Source organism: Bos taurus, chromosome 17 (genome assembly GCF_002263795.3).
Source record: "Bos taurus isolate L1 Dominette 01449 registration number 42190680 breed Hereford chromosome 17, ARS-UCD2.0, whole genome shotgun sequence".
Lineage (NCBI taxonomy): Eukaryota > Metazoa > Chordata > Mammalia > Artiodactyla > Bovidae > Bos > Bos taurus.
This window is the reverse complement of record NC_037344.1, coordinates 64,295,134-64,315,963: the sequence shown is the minus strand read 5'-3', so window position 1 is coordinate 64,315,963 and position 20,830 is coordinate 64,295,134. Positions and strand designations below refer to the sequence as shown.

At 50.4% G+C, this 20,830-nt stretch overlaps 1 protein-coding gene across 3 annotated transcripts; it reads right to left on the bottom strand.

Annotated features, from left to right (window-relative positions):
* Nucleotides 1-1,240: 1,240 nt before the first annotated feature.
* On the bottom strand, nucleotides 1,241-17,489 carry SELPLG (selectin P ligand). Of its 3 annotated transcripts, NM_001271160.1 has the most exon segments (3): nucleotides 1,244-3,222; nucleotides 13,800-13,856; nucleotides 17,359-17,489. In NM_001271160.1, a coding segment is annotated over 1 exon segment (1,284 nt). In that variant the 5' UTR covers nucleotides 3,218-3,222; nucleotides 13,800-13,856; nucleotides 17,359-17,489; the 3' UTR covers nucleotides 1,244-1,933.
* Nucleotides 17,490-20,830: the final 3,341 nt, after the last annotated feature.

Here is a 20,830-nt window from a genome sequence, read left to right as displayed (position 1 = left end):
CTTTGAATTCTTTCTCTGCAGGTTATGCCACGGAGTGGAGGGGGTCCTGAATTCCCAAAGAGGCCCTTGGAGGCATTTTTCTAGAAGAGAAAAAGTCCCCTGAGATGAATGTTCTAGAAGGTAGAAGTGTGTGTGTGTGTGTGTGTGTGTGTGTGTGTGTGTGTTTCCTTCCCCGTGTACAGAAATGACTAAAAGGCATTAGGAAGCAAAGATCAAAAGTCTGAAACCCTGGCTCAGCCATGTCAGGAAGTAAACCACACCCTTCTCCTCTCTAAGCCTTTGTCTTCCTGATCTGACCCTCGGGGTCCACGTGGGTTTCAGTGCTTAAACAGGGCCACTTGCTGTCCTAATCTGCTGGAGCCAGAAACCTTATATCCCATTGATATAGGACTTTAAGTGCTGAAACCAGGAAAGTCTCAGGACATCTGGTCACCCTACACTGAAGTCAGGGACAAGCTAACTTACAGAGCCTGACCCAGCCTGCTGCCTTAAAGTTTCAACAGAATTCAGCTAAACCCCTTCATCCATGACTCAGAGTCAATCGCGGCCTTTATGCCGGATGCCAGAGTTGAGAAGATGCGACAGAGACCACGTGAGCTGCCAAACCTAAGATATTTATGATCTTGCCCTTTAAGAAAAAGTTTACTGGGCCCCAGACTCTCTATGCTGGAGAAGGAAATGGCAGCCCACTCCAGTATCCTTGCCTGGAGAATCCCATGGACAGAGGAGCCTGGCAGGCTACAGTCCAGGGGGTCGCAAAGAGTCGGACATGACTGAAGTGACTCACTTCATTTCTTCAAACTCTGTAAGACAACCAGTCAGTTGTAGGAAGGCCTTGTGGGGTGTAGCCAGGCTCCCCCTGTGAGGAGGGGGCCACTGGGTGTTAAGGGGAGATGAGCCTCATGCAGAAGAGAGAGGTCAGGGTGGGCTTCTTGGGTGCATGGCATTGATGTTTCGAGGGGGTATCTGGCAGAGATTTGGGGTGCGGGGGGACCAAATTCTGCAGGCTTGAACTATGTCATGGGTGGCACTGGACAAAGTGGTTCCTGGGGCCAGCATTCTCTGCCCCTCGACAGCCTGAACCCCTCCCGCAGCGCCCAAGGATACACCAAGGTGCCCCCTGAAGTAACCTTAATAGCCTGTGCAGGGGGCTTCCTAAGGGCCCTGGGGCTGGGGGAACAGCAAAAGGACCCACTCTCCACCTGAAGGAAGCAGCCTGAAGCATTCACTCAGCCATCACTTGTTCACCACCAAACATTTACTGACCGTCATGGGGTCGCAGAGAGTCGGACATGACTGAGCGACGTGTGTGTGTGTGTGTGTGTGTGTGTGTGTGTGTCGTCCTGGGCCCTGAGCTGGGTGCCGGGAGACCTCTGCGAGCACCTCAATCAAGGCCCCGGGGGGGGGAGGCGAGGGAGGGCAGGATGGGATTAGGCTGGCACTAGACAATAGCTTGTAGGTCCACAGAGTCCCCTAAGGAACCTACTCAGCCCCCACAACTCACCGTGGGTTCCCTGAGAGATAGCCCAAATGAGGAGCGGGGGGTGATAGAAAGTGAACTAAGGAATCCAGTTCAGAGTACCCCCTTCCTGTGCAGTGACCGTAGAAGGAAACGGTAGCGGGCATGGCAGCAGGGACGAACTCTGAGTCCTCCTGGGTGCGTGAGGATGAGACTCCAGTGGCCAGGGAACGGAGGCATTAGAGGGAGCCCAGGACACACGGGGGCTGGGCAGGGAGCTGGGGGGTCGTCTGCAGCCTCTACCGGAGGTTCTGTTTGCCAGGCCTGCTTCAGTGCCTGGAGCCTGGCTGCTCTCAGTCTTGTGTGTGGCAGCCCGGGTCCCCGCCCTGAAGATTCCCGTCTCCAGGGGGATCCAAGGCAGCCTGACCCAGGGCTTAGAGCCTCGGCATGGGCCTTGGCTCAGCAGCTCGGGAGCTAAGGGAGGAAGCTGTGCAGGGTGAGGTCATCCCCTTCACGGCCCTCCCTCGGCCCCGCCTTCCGGCCCTGTTCCCTGGCCTTGGGCAGGTCCCCGTTGGGCACGGGCGCAGGCCCCTCGCCCCGCTCGGGCAGCAGAGATGAGATGCAGACCATCTCGCTGGGGGAGTAATCGCGCACGGGGTACAGGTGGTTCTTGCGGGAGAGGCGGATGGCCAGCACCACAGTGCACACGAGGAAGATGGTGGCCAGCAGGGCCAGGATGAGGATGGCCAGCAAACACTGCTTCACGGGGCCCGGGTCTGGCAGGCCGTCTGCGGGGAGTGGGGCCACAGAGCTCCAGGGAAAAAGGCTATGATCTTTGTTCCCAGTGAAGTCATCAGACAAGTTGCCAGCTGCCACAGTGGTGCCCTTGGGAGTATCAGAGGCCACAGGAAGGGCTGTGGTTAGGCCCCTTGTGGTAGCAGTTCTCGTGGGCAGGGCCTCCACAGTGGTTGGATCTGTGGGCAGGGCTGGTATGGTAGTGGGCTCCCTGAAAGGGGCTTCTGTGGTGGCCGGTTCCGTGGGCAGAGTCTCTGTGATTTTGGGTTCTGTGGACAGGGACTCTGTGGCTGCGGGTTCCGTGGACAGGGCTTCTGTAAGCCTGGGTTCTGTGGACAGGGCCTCTGTAAGCCTGGGTTCCGTGGACAGGGCCTCTGTGGCTGCAGGTTCTGTGGACAGGGCTTCTGTAAGCCTGGGTTCCGTGGACAGGACCTCTGTGGCCACGGGTTCTGTGGACAGGGCTTCTGTAAGCCTGGGTTCCGTGGACAGGGCCTCTGTGGTCACGGGGTCTGTGGACAGGGCCTCTGTGGCTGCAGCCAGCTCTGTGGATGGATCCTTCACTTTGGGAGGGATTTCAGTAACCAGTTCTTTGGTCAGCGGGACCGGTGTGACCAGTTTTGGACTCAGTTTTTTGGTGGTTGCCCCTGTGGCACTCAGGACAGCAGAGTCCCTTGTGGACACCTCCAGAATGAATGACTCAGGAATCATAGGCCCTGCAGACTCTCTCTGCCCCAGCGTTGTCACCATAGGCAGAAACTTGGGGACCTCAGTGATATTGTCAAGCATCTCTGGAGGGTCCGTTTGTCCTATATAGTCATAGTCTTCATCGTCTTCTGGGTCTCTCTCCTCACCTGGGTATAGGGGGCCTGGGGCCTTCACAGTTTCATTCGTGCTGGTCTCCCCCAGCTGGTGGCTGCTGCCAGGGCCCAGCAGGGCCAGAAGCAGCAGGAGTTGCAGAAACATGGCACCTGGAGGGGGGACATGGACAACAGGGCGTCAGGATAGCTGCACCCCTGGGCCCACCAAGCACCCTTGACCGCGACCCTGGACATCCACATGGTAACACATCTGGTCTGGAGCATCCTCAGCACCCCTCACATGCCTGGTGCACAGAAGCCCCTCCACAAATAGCAGCTGTTACTACTTACCAGGATCAGTGAATCCATCTGGGGGCACTCCTCAACTCCCCTGACCCAGTGCACAGAAATGTATTAATATTTGCCTCAGACCTCCCTGGTGGTCCAGTGGTTAAGAATTTGCCTGCCAGTGCAGGAGACACAGGTTCAATCCCTGGTCTGGGAAGATTCCACGTGCCACTGGGCAGCTAAGCCCGTGCACCACATCTACTGAAGCTGTGCTGCAGAGCCCCTGAGCAACTGCTGCGGAGCCCACACTCCACATCTGCAGAAGCCTGCGTGCCGTAGACCCTGTGCTATGCGACAGAAGAAGCTGCCACAACGAGAAGCCTGCACATCGCACCTGGAGAGCAGCCCCTCCCGCAAAAAACTAGAGAAAGTCCAAACTAGAGACTAGTTTTATCAAAACTAGAGAAAGTCCATGTGCAGCAGCGAAGACCCAGTGCAGTGTGGGAAGACAGTCTACTGGGGTGTGGAAAGATTACATTAGATCTTCTACTTATATGGACTTCTGTGTCACTTAACTTCTATTTGTGTACACATTTACAATGTCTCATGAGCACAGTGGTACCTGTACACAATTTGTAAATATATCAATGTACCTATCTTGTCCACCGATGGGGTTCATGAGCAAGAGTTTGGTGACCACGGGACTACAGGATAAAGATGCTCGTTTGGCCCTCTGAGGCCTCTTGGAGTGTGATGCTGACTCCTCTCTCTGCATCCCTCTGTTCCAGTTTCCCTTATCTTGGCTCCCATCTCACACAACCCTGGCCTGTCCCTCAGATTCTCAGTCTTCTCATCCTTTCTCCATGTGTTGGCTTGATCCAGTTCCCTTTGACTAGGTCCTCGCTTATATGATGGGGATGATAGCACCTACCTGTAGACTACTGTGAGGATAAAATGAGATGATACCTACAAAGCCCTTAGCATTTTGCTCCTATCTCCAGCTCCTGCAAATAGCAGCTACTTCGGTTCTTTCAGTAAATCTATCCTGTAAGTCCTCGAGGGCCCAGAGCCATCAACTGCTCTATCTGGGGCCAGGAGAACGACTCAAATCTGTTGTGAACAGCCTGTCCTCAGGGAGCTGACAGTCGTCTCGTTTGCCTGTGGGTAGCAGAAGTGACTGTCTGTCTTTGTATTACCCCTCAGCCTCCCGACCAGGGAGCCAGAAAGGGCAGTGCCTCTCCCTTTGGCCATCTGATTGGTCTTTCTTCTTGGCCTTGTGAACACTCATGCCTCCTGGGTTTCTCTCTCTCCCCTTATTCTCCCCCTGGCAGTGGCTGGTGTTTGTGGGATTCAAAATCTTGCAGCTGAGAATCCTGTGGTGACCAACAGCTGTGTTTTGGGCTGAGATTCCTCGATTCCCTGACATAGTACCCTTCCGCAATATGCAATCCAAGGTACTGTGGAAGGGGCCAGGTTGTGGTCCCCAAGGTGGGCTTTCCCCCCAACCCACCCCAGCACACAGAGGCAGCCCAGGGCAAAGGAGGGAACACTGAGCTGCTGTGTAAACTGAGCAGATTGCTTCACCAAGTCTGAGCCTCAGTTTCCTTATCTGTAAGATGGGCAGTATTGTCTCAAAGATGAGAATGGAGTGAAATGCTGCAGGAAGGACCCTGATGCTGGCATCCAGCAGGGGGCTATGGACAGAGGAGCAGAGGAGATGAGGGGTGCCTCTGACTCAGGAGGGTACGGAAGTGGCGACCTCCCTACCTCCCCACGTTAGGGAAGCTGCAAAGACCTGTGTGAGAGCAGAGACCTCCCTGCCTGTTCGGGATGCAACAGGGAGCACTGGGAAAAGCCAATATCTCCCTTCCTGGGACTAAGCCGACCAGCTCATGCCAGAGTGGAGCAGAGCCTGGATAATTTCCAAAACTTTTCCTTGTTTTTTTTCAGTTGGAGTATAATTGATTTTACAATGTTGGGTTAGTTTCAGGTGCACGGCAAAGTGATTCCAGTATACATTTGTTGATACATATATCTACTTTTTCAAAGCATTTTCTCATTTATTCAATACCTTTCCTTGTACTTCACGTAATTCAGAGCAGAGAACAGTTGTTCATCATTTGTTGAATATCTGTAACTCACTCATAGACCCTCTGCTTCTAGACTCAATTCAACCTCTCACATGTTAGTTAAAATTATGATGGTTTCTAAAATACCAGTCTGATCTTACCTTAAAATAATTTCTTAAACTAAACAATGATATTTGCACCAGACACATCTGGCTTTCACAGATATCCTCATTTTACTGAGGAGGGTGAAGCTCAGAGAGGTAGAGCGACTTGCCCAAAGACACACAGCTGCCAAGTCGCGGAGACCAGATTCAAAGCTAGCGAGAACTCAGGAAGGCTTTGTGGAGAGACCTAACCTAGCTGAGAGAGCAGAAGGTGCAAAGCCTTGGAACCCAGTTAGGAGAGGGAGGGCAAAGAAGGAATCAGGAGGACCTTGAAGGCTGTAACACCCAGAAAGGTTGGTGCTCTCTGTACTGGGTACTATGCAGGGCACAAGGTTGAGAGCACAGATTTTCAGGTCCAACAAAAGGATGGTCAAGTCTCAGCTCTGTCCCTTACAAGTGAAATCACCCTGACTCAGATCTTTGCCTTTCTGAGCCTCAGTTTCATCATCTGTAAAATGGGAACAACAAACGCCACCCATCTCATAGGGTTTTGGGGAGAATGCAATGACATAATGAATTCAAAAGTGCCAGCTTGCAGCTCGTGCTTAATAAATGTGTCATACACGTGTGCACACACACACATTCTTTGCCTCTGAATTTGCCTTTGGGAGGCAGACGTTCTTTGCACCTCGGGAAAGAGTATATGGCCTAATCTTGGCCCCACTTTCCTGACGGCAGGGGACTTTAAGAGGAAGCCATGTTTAGGACATATTTCGTAACTATGAGCTTGGGCACTACCCCCACTACCCCCACTTGGGCAGTTCTCGGTTCCTGGAAGGCAGAGCGCTTAGCCACTTCCTGGAAGCAGAAAGGGAGAACAAAAACAGAAGACCCAACCCACCGGCTCCCGGGTCAGGGAGGTACCTGGGTGAGTCAGGGAGATTGGGAGGGTACTGTGGAAGGGGCCAGGTTGTGTTCCCCAAGGTGGGCTGTCCCCCTGCACCCATCCCTTCACACGGAGGCAGCCTGGGGTGGAAGAGAGACCACTGAGCTGCTGTATAACCTGAGCAGATCGCTTTACCAAGTCTGAGCCTCGGTTTCCTCATCTGTAAGATGGGTGGTATTGTCTCAAAGATGAGAACAGAATGAGATGCTGCAGGAAGGTCCCTTGATGCTGGCATCCAGCAGGGGGCTATGGACAGAGGAACAGAGGAGATGGGGGGCGGGCCTCTTGACTCCGGGAGGGTACGGAGGTGGCGACCTCCCTACCTCTCTACATTAGGGAAGCTGCAAAGACCTATGTGAGAGCAGAGACTTCCCTGCCTGTTCGGGATGCAACAGGGAGCCCTGGGAAAAGCCAGTATCTCCCTGCCTGGGCCTAAGCCGACCAGCTCGTCCCAAATGTTCCCAGTGTTAGCACTGACCATCCCTCGTCCCCATCAGTCTCAGGCAACCAGGACCCTGGGACCTGCCATACTGTGGGCTTCAAGAGGAAGGTTACCGGGGATACAGCACCCTGGAGCCAGGCTGCAGCTGGGCAGGCCTCACCCATATGACTGAAACCCGCACGGTTCCCAGAGGCTCTGTGACTGCAAAGAGCCTCGCAGGTAACAAGGAGAGGAGCAGAGTGCAAGCAGCATCTGTGGCAGGTAGGATAATGACTTTCATCTTTGCTAGGACACGTGTACCCTAACGAAACAAGACGGCATAAACCCCCACTGTGGATGGATCGTTTCACCAGCTCATCATGTGGGGGACCCGTTCGCCTACCCACCTGGCGTGGGCCGCTCTGGTTCCTGTTACACAGATTAGGGAAGCGAGGCTGAGGGTAGTGAAGCCATTTCCTTCAGCCCCCACCTTTTGCCTCTTCTCTCCTCTGATGGCAGGAAAATAGTTGCTTACCACCGGAGAGGGGTGGGTGGGGCACAGAGAGGGGCAGAGAGATGCCACATCCTATTTATCTCATCGCTTGCCCGACAGAGGTGATCAGACACTGCCCGTTTCCTTCCACCCTGAACTGGGGTACTTCTGCCTGAGCCGCTCTCAGGCAGTGTAGACTAGAGAGCTGCCAGGGGCCACCCCCACACCCACCCGAGCCCCAAGCTCTGCACGGCTGCCCTGGACCACTCAGGAAAGACACTCATGGGACTCAAGACATTTGGGACCTCCCAGCTGGAATCCTGAATCCCAGCATTCAAAAGCTTGAAATCTGAGGATCCAAAGGATGGAGCATCTCAGGGTGTGGGTTGAACAGCCTCAAGAGAGGGGATCCAGTGGAGGCCCAGGCGTCCCCCCACTCCCAAGATCCCAGCTCAGGTCTGAGTTCTGCTGGACTGGACGTGTGACCAAGGAGGACCCTGTGGGGCCTTCTTAGGACAGACACTGCACCCCCCCTCTCCCCCGCATATTCTCTGCTTTAGCTCTTCCCTGAAGTACCTAGATAACAGTACCTGATGCACATTTCCTGAGTTGTTTTACAGATGCTAGATAGCCCTTCTCCCACCAGGTGGATGAACACGTAGCCCCCAGACCTGGCACCCGAGGCTTGATAATGTTAACCTCTGTGATGCTGCCCTGTTACCCAACCATCAACCAGTCAGAACTGTGCAACTCTCCTCCTTCCCTCATCTGGCCTTGAAAAATGCTTTGCAGGACTTCCCGGGTGGTCCAGTGGTTAAGACTTTTCCTTTCAAAGCAGAGGCTGTGGGTTCGGATCCTTGGAGAGCTAAGATCCCCATATGCCTTGCAGCCAAAAAAAAATAAGAAAATAGAAAACAGAAGCATACACTGTAACAAATTCAATAAAGACTTTAAACATGGTCCACATCAAAAAAGATCTTTAAAAAAATAAAAGTGCTTTGCAAAGGCTCATAGAGGAATTCCGGCTTTTTGAGCCCTAGCTGTCCTAGACCCCTTGTCTGCTACCCTGCAGTAAACACTGCCTTTTCCTCCCCCACAACATGGTGTCAGTAGATTGGCTTGACTGCACACAAGAGAGCGGACCCCAGTTTTGGTAACAGACAGGCCCTGGCCCCGCTCAGGATCAAATCCAGTATCAAACCAGATCCAGTCCCACCTCTGTCACATACAAGCTGTGTGACCTTGGGTAACTGAACCCACCTCTCTGAGCCGTGAGTTCCTTATCTGGAATACAAGATTCCAGTAGCGCCTATGAATGCTTTGTGGGATTGTTACAGGTTGAAGTGAGCTGGTCCAGGTTGAACATTTAGTACCTGGTAGGCGCTCACTAAATCCCATGAATGGAGGAGCCTGGTAGGCTGCAGTCCATGGGTTTGCGAAGAGTTGGACACGACTGAGCGACTTCATGTTCACTTTTCACTTTCATGCATTGGAAAAGGAAATGGTAACCCACTCCAGTGTTCTTGCCTGGAGGATCCCAGGGATGGGGGAGCCTGGTGGGCTGCCGTCTATGGGGTCGCACAGAGTCGGACACGACTGAAGCAACTTAGCAGGCGCTCACTAAAGGCAAGCTGCTGTCATTGTCGTTCTGTACAGAAGGTCCTATCCCTGAAAAATCTGCAACCCTGGGATAGCTGTGACACACTTCTGACCTTGTTAGTCAGAAAGAGCCAGGGCCAGAAGCCCCAGAAGCCTGGGTACCATACACAGCCTCAGTCTCCTGTGGTTTGTGAATCACATGTATTTAGTATAGACAACGCCCTGTGCACTGTTCTAAGAGCTATGCATGAATTATCAACTCACTCAGTCCTCACAACCTCCTCATATTAACCCCATGTGAAATATGGGGAAACTGAGGCTCACTTGGTGCTTAGAACCACATGGCCAGTAAGAGAAGGAGCAGGAATTTGAACCTGGGTGGTCTTGCTCCAGAGCCCACCTCATAGGCACAGCTCCGTACCACCTGTGAACCAGGCCTGGACGTTCTCTGGAGCCAGAATAAATGATGCTTCCTCCAAGAAGCCCTCCCAGATCACCCAGGCATGATTAGTCAGGTTATTTAAACGTTTTTAAAAAAATGCTTGTTTACTTTCAAAACATTCATTCCCATCAGTCCATAAATGCTAAATAGGAACCAGAAACTCTTATGACTCATGCTACATGCCCCGGGCTTAGCAGACAGACAGGTGCTGGGTAGGTGCTGTGATATTGATCCCTTGGAGTGCAGGCAGCGTGGCCGGCCACCTCCTTCAGATCTCAAGTCTCCAGTGGATGCCCAGTCCCCACGGGCCTGGCATCCTGGGGGCTCATTAAAGACGTGTTTCAGGAGTGGACACAAAACTGGGACCTGGCAACAGGCTCTCAGCTGCCCAGAGTGTGCCATTTGCAGACTTTCGGCCTCACGTGCGTCATCCTGTACTTCCCAACCTTTTCTTATCAATTACCCCAGAGCCATCAAGGAGCCTTTCCAGACATTACGCACATGTGCTCAGTTGCTTCAGCTGTGTAAGACTCTCTGCAACCCCGTGGACTGCAGCCCATCAGGCTCCTCCATCCATGGGATTCTCCGGGTGAGAATACTGGAGTGGGTAGCAGGGCTTCCCTGGCGGCTCAGACAGTAAAGAATCTGCCTGCAGTGCAGGAGACCCAGATTCGATCCCTGGGTTAGGAAGATCCCCTGGAGAATTTCGTGGACAGAGGAGCTTGGCTGGCTACAATCCATGGGGTGGGTCACAGAAAGTCCGAAGCGACTGAGCGACTAACACTTTCATTTTTTTTTCATACCTGGTGAATGTTATGTGGACCTTTACAGACACACAAACCATAGTGACATCTAAGATTTTTTTTTTTGCCTTCCTCTCATCGTCCAAAAAAACCCAACTCTTGGAACTTCCCCAGTGGTTTTAGTGGTGAAGACTCCAACCCAATGCAAGCAGCATGGGTTCAATCTTGGTTGGGGAACTAAGATCCCATATGCCCCTCCAGTGTGGATAAAAAAAATGGAAAAGAAAAGAAAAAAAATTCAAGTCTCAACTGTCGTACCCAAATTTGCTGGTCTGGTAACAGAGGAGGTGAGGTCCTTCCACAAATGAATTCACTGAGACCTACACTTGGTTTTAGCTTAAGAACTGACAATTTTCAGAGGCTATCTGTAGACAGACAGACGGACCGACACACGGAACACACACACACCAGCCATCCTGTAACAGAAGAACAAGCCTGACTCCATCCTGTCTGCCTTTAAAAGACGGGGGATGTTTCAAATATCCCCAAAAATAGTCTTCTGGGGGTGCATTTTGGGTAAGTGAGTGGTCTGATTACAGTTATGCTGCTGCTGCTGCTAAGTCGCTTCAGTCGTGTCTGACTCTGTGCGACCCCATGGACGACAGCCCATGAGGCTCCCCCATCCCTGGGATTCTCTAGGCAAGAACACTGGAGTGGGTTGCCATTTCCTTCTCCAATGCATGAAAGTGAAAAGTAGCGACCCCATGGACTGCAGCCCACCAGGCTCCTCCGTCCATGGGATTTTCCAGGCAAAAGTACTGGAGTGGGGTGCCATTGCCCTCTGTGGATTACAGATATGAACCCATGACTAAGAGGAAGAGGACATTTTACTGTAATGATGTGGGGGCCACTGTACCTATTAGGATCTGAGAAACCTTGGCCTTTGAATGACTCTCTAAATTACAATTGTGAAATTAGAGCCATTCTTTGAAGAAGTGGGGAAGAATGATAAAATCCCCTCTGTGCAAACAATTACATCAGGATGAGAAAAGTCCTACAGTTGTTGCTTTATACAGGCTTTTCAAAGGCTTGAAAAGAAGCCCAAGGGAAAACCTGTCACACAGGAAGAAAAGGAAAGGAAGGAGATTGAAGCCATGTTGCTCCAGACCCGAAGTGCTCCTCTGGCGGAGCTGGCTGTCCCAGCCACTCCAGCCACTATGCCAACATATCCACTCCTCCCACTGCCTCCCATTCTTCTTGCTGCAGCCCTACATCCCAACACTGGGGCTCGGGAAGTAGTTGGACTGGTTCCCTCTCCTTAAAGGGATCAGTTATCTTCCTGGGCACTGGAACCTGGTCTGGTGTCACTCTCCAAGACCCAACATGGCACCCAATTTGGACCGGGAGCCACTCCCAGAGCAGGGCAATTGCCCCATAGAGGGCATAAATGAAAAAGGCCAGCTGGCTGGGTTCCTATGGATGCACAGACCCTTCTCAACCTTGGATTTATTTAATTGGACAACCCTCCTTATAGGGAGGATTCTTTCCAAAGGACAGAATTGTTTTGCTACCCATTAACCACCCTACCTGAACAGACATACACAGTCTTCTCAATATGATCTTCATAGGAGATGAAAGGAGAAATGGTCACTGATCAGGCCAGGGAAGAAGCATACCAGCTCCACCTAATGGACTCAAATGGTACACCCAAAGCCCACTTGGCAGCACCCACAGCTGAACCAAACTGGGAGCCTTTGTGGGGGAGCCATGTCCGTTTTTGCTTGTTTTTGGCCATGCTGCACAGCATGCGGATCTTAGTTCCCCAACCAGAGATCAAACCCGGAGCCACAGAAGTGAAACGCTGAGTCCTAACCACTGAACCCCCAGGAATTCCCAATGCCCTTATTAGAGCACTACTGTAAGTGCATCTTGGCAGGGCTTCAAAAAGGGGTCCCAAAACAAGAGTTTGAAAAAGTTCAAGAAATTCAGCACAAATCAAGTGAAGACCTCTCTAAATTTGGTGGAAGAATTTATCAGACTCTATAAAGATGCAGATCCTGAGGGCCCTGAAAACACTAAAAAGGCAAATGCAAACTTTATGGGGCAGAGTGCCCCAGATATCAGGAGAAAGTTGTAAAAATTAGACAGTGCCTTTAGAATGAATCCTTCTCAGTTGGTAGACATTGCTTTTGAGGTATTCAACAGTAGAGAACAGACACAGACAAAAGAAGCCCAAGGTGAAATGCTATTTTTCTAACGGCTGTGTTGGATTCCTGGAAGACAGGAGGCTCTAAGAAAGGTAAGCTAGCACTACATACGAAACAGTGGACTTACTGTAAAGAGAAAGGACACTGGGGAGAAGAGAGCGCCTGAAATTAAAGGAAAAGAGGGCTAAAGACATGGAAGCAAGCTGAATGTTCACTGACAAATGAATGGATAAAGAAGATGTGGTGTGTATATGTGTATATATACATACACACATAAAAAGGAATGCATTTGAGTCAGTTTTAATGAGGTGGATGAACCTAGAACCTATTATACAGAGTGAGGTGAGTCTGAAAGAGAAAGATAAATACCGTATTTTAACACATATATACGGAATCTAGAAAAATGGTACTGAAGAATTTATTTACAGGGCAACAGTGGAGAGATATAGAGAATAGACTTATGAACATGGGGAGAGGGGAAGAGAGGGTGAGATGTATGGAAAGAGTAACATGGAAACTTAGTTCAGTTCAGTTCAGTTCAGTCGCTCAGTCGTGTCCGACTCTTTGCGACCCCATGAACTGCAGCACGCCAGGCCTCCCTGTCCGTCACCAACACCCGGAGTTCACCCAAACTCATGTGCGTGGAGTCAGTGATGCCATCCAGCCATCTCATCCTCTGTCGTCCCCTTCTCCTCCTGCCCCCAATCCCTCCCAGCATCAGAGTCTTTTCCAATGAGTCAACTCTTCGCATGAAGTGGCCAAAGTATTGGAGTTTCAGCTTTAGCATCAGTCCTTCCAAAGAACACCCAGGACTGATCTTTAGAAGGGACTGGTTGGACCTCCTTGCAGTCCAAGGGACTCTCATTACCATACGTAAAATTAATAGCCAACGGGAATTTGCTGTCTGGCTCAGGAAACTCAAACAGGAGCTCTGTATCAACCTAGAAGGGTGGGACGGGGAGGGAGATGGGAGGGAGTTTCAAAAGGGAGGGGATATATGTATACCTATGGCTGACTCATGCTGAGGTTTGACAGAAAACAGCAAAATTCTGTAAAGCAATTATCCTTCAATAAAAAATAAATTACTTAAAAAAAAAGATATGGTGTGTACATGTGTATTACATACACACATACACAATGGGATACTACTCAGCCATTAAAAAAGAACAAAATAATGCCAGTTGTAACAATATGCATGAAGCTAGAGATTATCATACCGAGTGAAATAAGCTATATAGAGAAAGAAAAATATATCATTTATTTGTGGAATCTCAAAAAAAAGATACAAAATCAGCTTTTTATAAAACAGAAATAGACCTACAGAAATAGAAAACAAATCTATGGTTACTAAAGGGAAAGGGGGTTGGGAAGGAATAAGAATATGCAATTAACATTCTTATATACTGCTATATATAAAATAAACAACAAGAACCTACCGTATGGTACAGAGAGCTACCCTGAGTATTTTGTAATCACCTAAACGGGAGAAGAATCTGAAAAAGGATATAGACAAATATATGTATAACTGAATCACTGTATTATATACTTGAAAACAACGCAACATTGTAAACCAACTATACTTCAATAAAAAAAAGTTTCTAAAAGAGGGCTAGAAATGGATAGTAAAGGACAGGAGTGGGGCCTATCAGACGGTAGAGAGGGGAGAATGTTCAGATGATGAATGAAGAGGCCTGGGGTTCCTCTGGATGTACGACACTCAATTCAAACATCCCCACAGGAGCCCTGGGTAAAACTGACAATGAGTAGCAAACTGGTTGATTTTCTGGTAGACACGAGGGAACAAACTCCGTACTAGACCCTCAGTTTAGTCGTTGAAAAGACCTGATGCTGGGAAAGACTGAAGGCGGGAGGAGAAGGGGACGACAGAGGGTAAGATGGTTGGATGGCATCACCGACTCAATGGATGTGAGTTTGAGTAAACCCGGGAGGTGGTGATGGACAGGGAGGCCTGGCGTGCTGCAGTCCATGGGGTCGCAGAGAGTTGGACACGATTGAGCAACTGAACTGAACTGAAACCCTCAGTTAGCACAGAGAACCTCCCAGTCTACGCCAGTCAGTGGGCTGTCAGGGGAAGTACAGAGGTGATCATTTTCACAACCACTGGAATGCCACCTAGGAAATCTGATATTAAAATATAGTTTCCTGTACATGCCTGAATTCCCTATCCTCATCCTAGGCCAAGATCATCTCTGTAAACTAAATGCTCAAGTGACGTTTTCCGATGGGACCACTAGATATCAGAGTCCCACCGAAACCTGCTTTGAAACCTACAGAGGGCTCTCCTAGAAAACTCAGAAAAATGGACAAAACTTAGATGATCTCCCTGAGGTCTACAGAAAGGTAAGACCAGAAGTATGGGCCAATGGCATCCCAAGAAAGGCAAATTATCGCCCAATCTGTATTGCCTAACATCAGTGACAATGTGCTTGCTTTTATCTACAAATATCAGCCAAGTATCATATTGATTGGAAACTACTCATGTACCTGGGGATAAGGCCTTGCCAGTTGTCCTGCAAAGGATTAGAGTGGTTCCCAGAAGCAAGCTTAAATTAAGCTCTTTTGAAATATTGGATTCCTGGTGTCCGCCTGACCAAGAGAACCTGTAGCCAATAGGTCGACAGACTCGGTGTTGCAATCCATTAGATCTTAAGTTGCTGTTTCAAGTCAGCCCCTACCATATAAGTAATGAGGACTTCACTCTCTCATTTCACTGGTACTTGCTGGAAAGGAAATGCTTTAATCAAGCTCTGTCCAAGTGGGGCTAACAGGGGAAATATACAAAGATAGCACATGGCAGAGCAGCCTCGGTGCCCTCAAGTGCTAGAGTTTATATACAGGTAAAGTGGAATTATATACATATACACACACGTGTGTGTGTTCAAGTGCTCGTCTAAGTGTGCATACGTGCTCACTCAGTGGTGTCCAACTCTTTGTGGCCCTATGGACTGTAACCTGCCAGGTTCCTCTGTCCATGGGATTCTCCAGGTGAGAGAATTGGAGTAGGTTGCCATTTCCTCCTCCAAGGGATCTTCCCAACCGAGAAATCAAACCCACGTCTCCTTCAGCTTCTGCATTGGCCGGCTGAGCCACCTGGCAAGACTTCTTGTCTTAAGTGTGACAGAACTGCATAAAGGCGGGGCAGTGTCCTCAGAATGCAAACGGCTTATGCTCAACCTAGGACTTGGGAATACTGCCAGTTTCAAGTTGATAAATTCCATTCCCCCATCACCCCTTCCTCGCCCTTGTTCAGCAAGAAGTAGCCAGGATGATCACTGACCCCACCCTCGCCACCCCCACCGCTGCCAACATTGTGGGATGGACACGGACAGTAGGGAGCCCTAACAGAGAAGAACAGACCTGGCTCCACGTTAGATCTACTCCTTTAGCTCTAACCTTTGTATTCTGTTGCCTCTGGTTAGGCCTTCTGGCTCTGCACTTTTGTAAAGAAAAAAAAAAAGTGTCACCTATAGCCAGAAATACACATACTGTTTTGTTTCTCAAGGCTCTGCCTCCCAGACTTGACCTTTAAAGGTATAACAGTTTTCCATTCATATAGAGATTAAAAAGTTGCCGAACAAAAAATAAAAATTGTCTTGGTAGAGGTTTATAGGAACACCGTGACCAGAACTACTGTGGACAGCTGCAAGAACAAAGGATTCCAACTCCAAGAAGTTTGCAGCAACCAGCCACCCCACCCCTCCCTTTTAGTATAAAAGCAGCCTGGATCCTAACTCAAGTAAGATGGTTCTTTGGGACCCTAGTGGGCCATCTCCTCAGTCAACTGGCTTTCTGGATAAAGTTGCTCTTCCTTATACCAACACATTGTCTCTCGATGCTTATGTCCTGTCCTGCAGTGAGCAGCACAACCAGTAACAATCCTATTTCCTTCTAGCCACAGGCCACCCCCACCCTCTGCCTGCTCCGGCTCAGCAAAAGGAGACCGGGAGACCAAAACTTGGGATCTCTGTGGGCTCCATGAGGGTCCGGTGACCAGATGGAGCCACCACAAATGCAAGCCTGCCCACCTCCCAGCCGTACCGCCGTGGGGGCAGCTGCTTCACCCCTCTAAGCCTTGGTTTCTTCATCTGTTAAAAGGGGGCACAGAGTTCTCTGATGACTCCCTGACTCCTCTGAAGGCTGAGGTTCCCAGGTGGTGCTCACCCTGCAGCCCAGCCCATTCTGTTCAGTTTCAGTCTGCCGGGTCTGCTGGCCCAGCCAAGCCGGGTGAGGAAGACGTCTACCGTGCAGGGTGTGGCCTGCCTGAGGCAAGGGGAGCCACATTCCAAGAAAAAAAGAATTCCAGGCAACCAGAGCCTACCAGCCCTGATACTTTCCTTGTCTCTGTGTATGTGTGTGTATAGGGGGACACTGCTTGAGCCACCAGCCCCCCACCATGCCCTTATATGCCCCTAAAGCACTCCGGACACAAAACAGGAATATTCTCATCATTATTCTGACTTTCTCTTTTGCTGGCGGTAGTTTCTGAATTCTAATATTTTAATAATTTGCTGTGCACACGCATCCCTTCCTCAGTCCTATAAAAATGTAAAGAACACAGGTTTGAAAAATGCAATTTTAAATGGATCCACAGCCTGAGCAAATCTCTTCTCTGGGCCTTGGTTTCCCACACGTGAAGGGGTAGGATGATTTTTAGGGAAACATTCCTGATTTCTCCATTAAAAAAAAGAATTCACAGTAACCCCCAAGCCGGCAGCTGCTGGCAAAACTCGTGGGAAGGGACAGATGAAAGTTGAGGGGGTTAGGACCCAGAAGAGACAGCAGAATAAAGCTCTGAACTCCAGGCACACCTCAATCCCGAGTGCCCAGAGTGTTGAGATGCTCGTTCCAGGGGCTGCACCTCAGGTCCTGCCTGGGGCTGGCCGCCAGCCTGCCCTTGTCTGTCAGGCAGGCCTGCTGGCCCTTGGGGACTCTACCACCCAGCCACTCCCCGTGGTTTTGCAAGCTGGCACTTACCGTGCTCAGCAGACCATGGGACAGCCACCTCGTGGGCCCAGGAGAAGTGGTTCCTCTGCTTTAGCGACAAGGACTCAGCCTGTGCTGCCGAGCACAGCTGTGGCACCCCTGCCGTGGTCTCGGATCGCACCAACCCCCAGCGGCCGTGTGTAAAAGAAGGAAGCGAGAGTGTGGTTACTCAAGGCCACGTGACAGCCCACAGCCCCTTGTTTGTGACAGCTTCGGGGACGTTAATCAAGCCTGGTGGGGAGTGAGAGACAGGGGCCCGCAGGGCCTGAGGTCACTCTCAGGTTCCTGACCGTGAAAAACACCTAGAACCACATGGGAACTCGTGGGGGAGTAGTTGGGAGGAGGCTCAAGTTGAGAAAGGCCACACCACAGTATTACCACAGGGATGGAGGGTGGGGTGAGAAGGCACCCCGCCCTAGAAAGGAGGGATTGACCAGATGCAAAGGAGGATGGTTCTCGATTCTTGGCCAAGAAAAGAATTGGGGGTGGGGGAGATTCAAATCACAGATCTTCCTGAGCTTTGCAAATCAAATGTAACCATTCTTTGGAGATCTAAGAATCTCTCGAAGGTGCCCAAGTGCTCCTTTTAGCTGCAATCAAGAACCTCTCTGGGGAGACAGACTGCAAAATCCATGAGGGCAGGTTCTGCCTGTTTTATTGCTCTTTCCTGTTTTGGTTCTTTAGCCAACTCTGACACCCCACCATCTTTGCTCTGAGACCCTAAGGCAAGTAATTCTGGGCTCTGGCCTTCTTGTGGCTGTTCATCTGATGAGGAAGCCAGAAAGTAAACAAGTAAACAGATCATTAGGACAGAGTGGTGTGGTCATGTCACTTCTGGATGAGCCAGGGAGGGGCTCCAAACCTACCCTGGGCAGGGGAGGGAGTTGACATGAGACTCTTCCAAGGAGAAGTGGCCACTGAGATGACAAGTAGCCCAGGGAGAAGGCAACAGCCCAAGGAGAGTGCAAAGCTGGGAGGCCTGAGAATGCACAGACTCTCAAGGAAGGCAAAGAACAGGGAGGGCTGCCTTCCAGGGTCTGGCCAGCGCCTTTGTATTAATACAAGGTGGGGCTCAGCATACATGCACAGAGAGCACCACATCCTGGCTTGTTGTCTTAAACTGAAAATCAGAGCCCCAGTGGGTGTTCACATGACAGAATCTTGATCACTTGAGGAAGCTACAGCCAGAAGGGGACCCAAACACTCAGTCTGTACAGGCAGGGAACCTGAAGCCCCCAAAGAGGAAGGGAGACACTTAGAGATTCTTGCTCCTCCTCAGCAGGTGTGGGAACAGCCAGCCCTCACGGGCAGGGGCTGAGAAACTCTGAACGCCTCACCCAGGGGAGGAAGGCCATGCCCCAATCATAAGCATCTCAGATATTAATACATCTCTTCTGGCCCGGGTTCACAAGCCCATCGGAGGCAGGACAGTCCCTCTGCTAGGCTCCGCCCCAGATGTCCACCTCAAACCCCAGGTCATCCCAAACCAGAGCCCATCACCTGGCCCACAGGTGTAAAGTCAATGACGAGGTCCTCAAGACGCAGAGGTCAAGGGAACAGCGTTGGCCAGGAGTCAGAGACCTGTGTGACCCCATCCAGGTCCCAGTGCTTGATTCATAAAACAGTAAGCCCTCCAAAGATGGAAGGTTGTCCAAGAACTAGGGGCAGATGCTAATGGCCAAGTCAGAGAGACAGGAGGAAGACTCTGATGGGAACGAACAATGGGGCAATAGCCCACCTGCCGGGGTGGAGAGGGGAGCAGCCCTGACTTTGCAGCAGGAAAGACCCCGTGAGAGTCTGGCTCAGGGATGACAGTCTACACAGAGGGTGATAACGAGGCAGGCCTGCTGGAACTGAAGGAGCTCCTGGGATGTGGGACTTTTAGTGTTAAAACTGGGTCAGTCCCAGGCAAACCGGGATAAGTTGATCATCCTAGAGCAGGGAGCAGCCCCTCCCAAGCCACAGAGCCAGAGGACCTGGTCATTTGTTCAATTGTGAATGGGGTGCGGGAGGCTGTGGGCCCCACCTGTGGAATTGGGGTGGGGGTACTGGCCAGGGGATCCAAAGGAAGCAGAGGCATGGCCCCACCCCCCCAGACACCTCCTTTCCTTCCTGGCCCCTGTGCAGCTTCAAGCTGCTTCTCAGAAGATTCTGGCACAGCTGAAAGGAAAGTTTATTCTTCCACAGGCCGGCCCCGGGCCCTTATGCCCCTGTGAGCTTTGAAAAACCATCCAGGAGCAGTGACCCATAGGGGACCACTCACAAGACCAGGGGCCTGGCAACTGGCCTTTTATAAGCTGAGTGATCCAGGCAAGTCACTTCTCTGGAGCCTCGGTTTCCTCTCCTACAAAGCCTTAAAATACAGAAGTTTAACATTACCTTGGCTTCTGCTAAGCACCAGACTCTGTGCATCTATCTGCTTGTAGGCTCACAGCAGCCTTTGGAGGTTAGGATGCTGAGGCTCAGAGCAAAGCTGTGCCTTGTTCAAGGTCACACAGAGTCAGTGGCAGAGTCCAGGCAGCCAGAAAAAAGCCCCTAGTCTACACCCCTGGCTCGTGTTTGTGCCGGCTTAGAGTTTTAGAGTACTGGTGAATCTTCTTTATAACCAGCAAGTGCTCTACATAAGGAGGAAGGTAGTAACTTAGCAGCAGGCAAGCTATGTCAAGGTTAAGACTTGTGCTGCTAAGTCTGCACGGCAGAGGAGCAAACAGTACTAAGGGGATGCTGGTTCTTGGCGTCTGTGCGAAAACCATAAAAGCATACCTTACAGCACCTAAACACCAGTAAGACGCAAGCATGCAGACTGAGTGGGTTTCCACTTCTACAGATGGAACCAGAAAAGTACTGCAGATGTCTTTGGGGATCGAAGCAATGACATTTCACCTAAGAGAAATATCGGTAAGAAACACACAAGTCCCACAGTATGGAAACCTGTCCTTTGATGGGATAAAGATGCAGGCGTTAAAGTCACGTTTATGCTAAATGTGTGTAAAAGCACTTGTACCTTGTTAGGTGAAAAGGACGGGGTGTTAAAAAGTGTACAAACAGCATACTTTCAACTGGATGTGGTTGCTTAGTGGACGGACTGAAAGAGAAGCTTACAGTGCCCTGTAAGCATAACAGTGGCCCTTTCTTTCTGAATATTTTCTTTTTCTGTATTTTTAAATAGAAAAGGGTATATAATGATGTATATGTCAGCTTTATTATCAGGAAATAGGCTCTAAACGGTACAAGGACTTTACAGACACCCTGTATTTCAGGATGGCTAGACAAGCTGCAGTTTTTGACTGCTTCTATCCTTGTGGGGTTTTGGGGGAGCTTTTTCTGTACAATTCTAGAAAGCAAAGCTTTTCAGCTTTGTGGATCTGTCAACCACTATTCAACTCTGCAGTTGTAACATGGAAACAGCCATGGTCCATATGTAAACAAATGAGCACGGTTGTGTGTCAATAAAACTTTATTT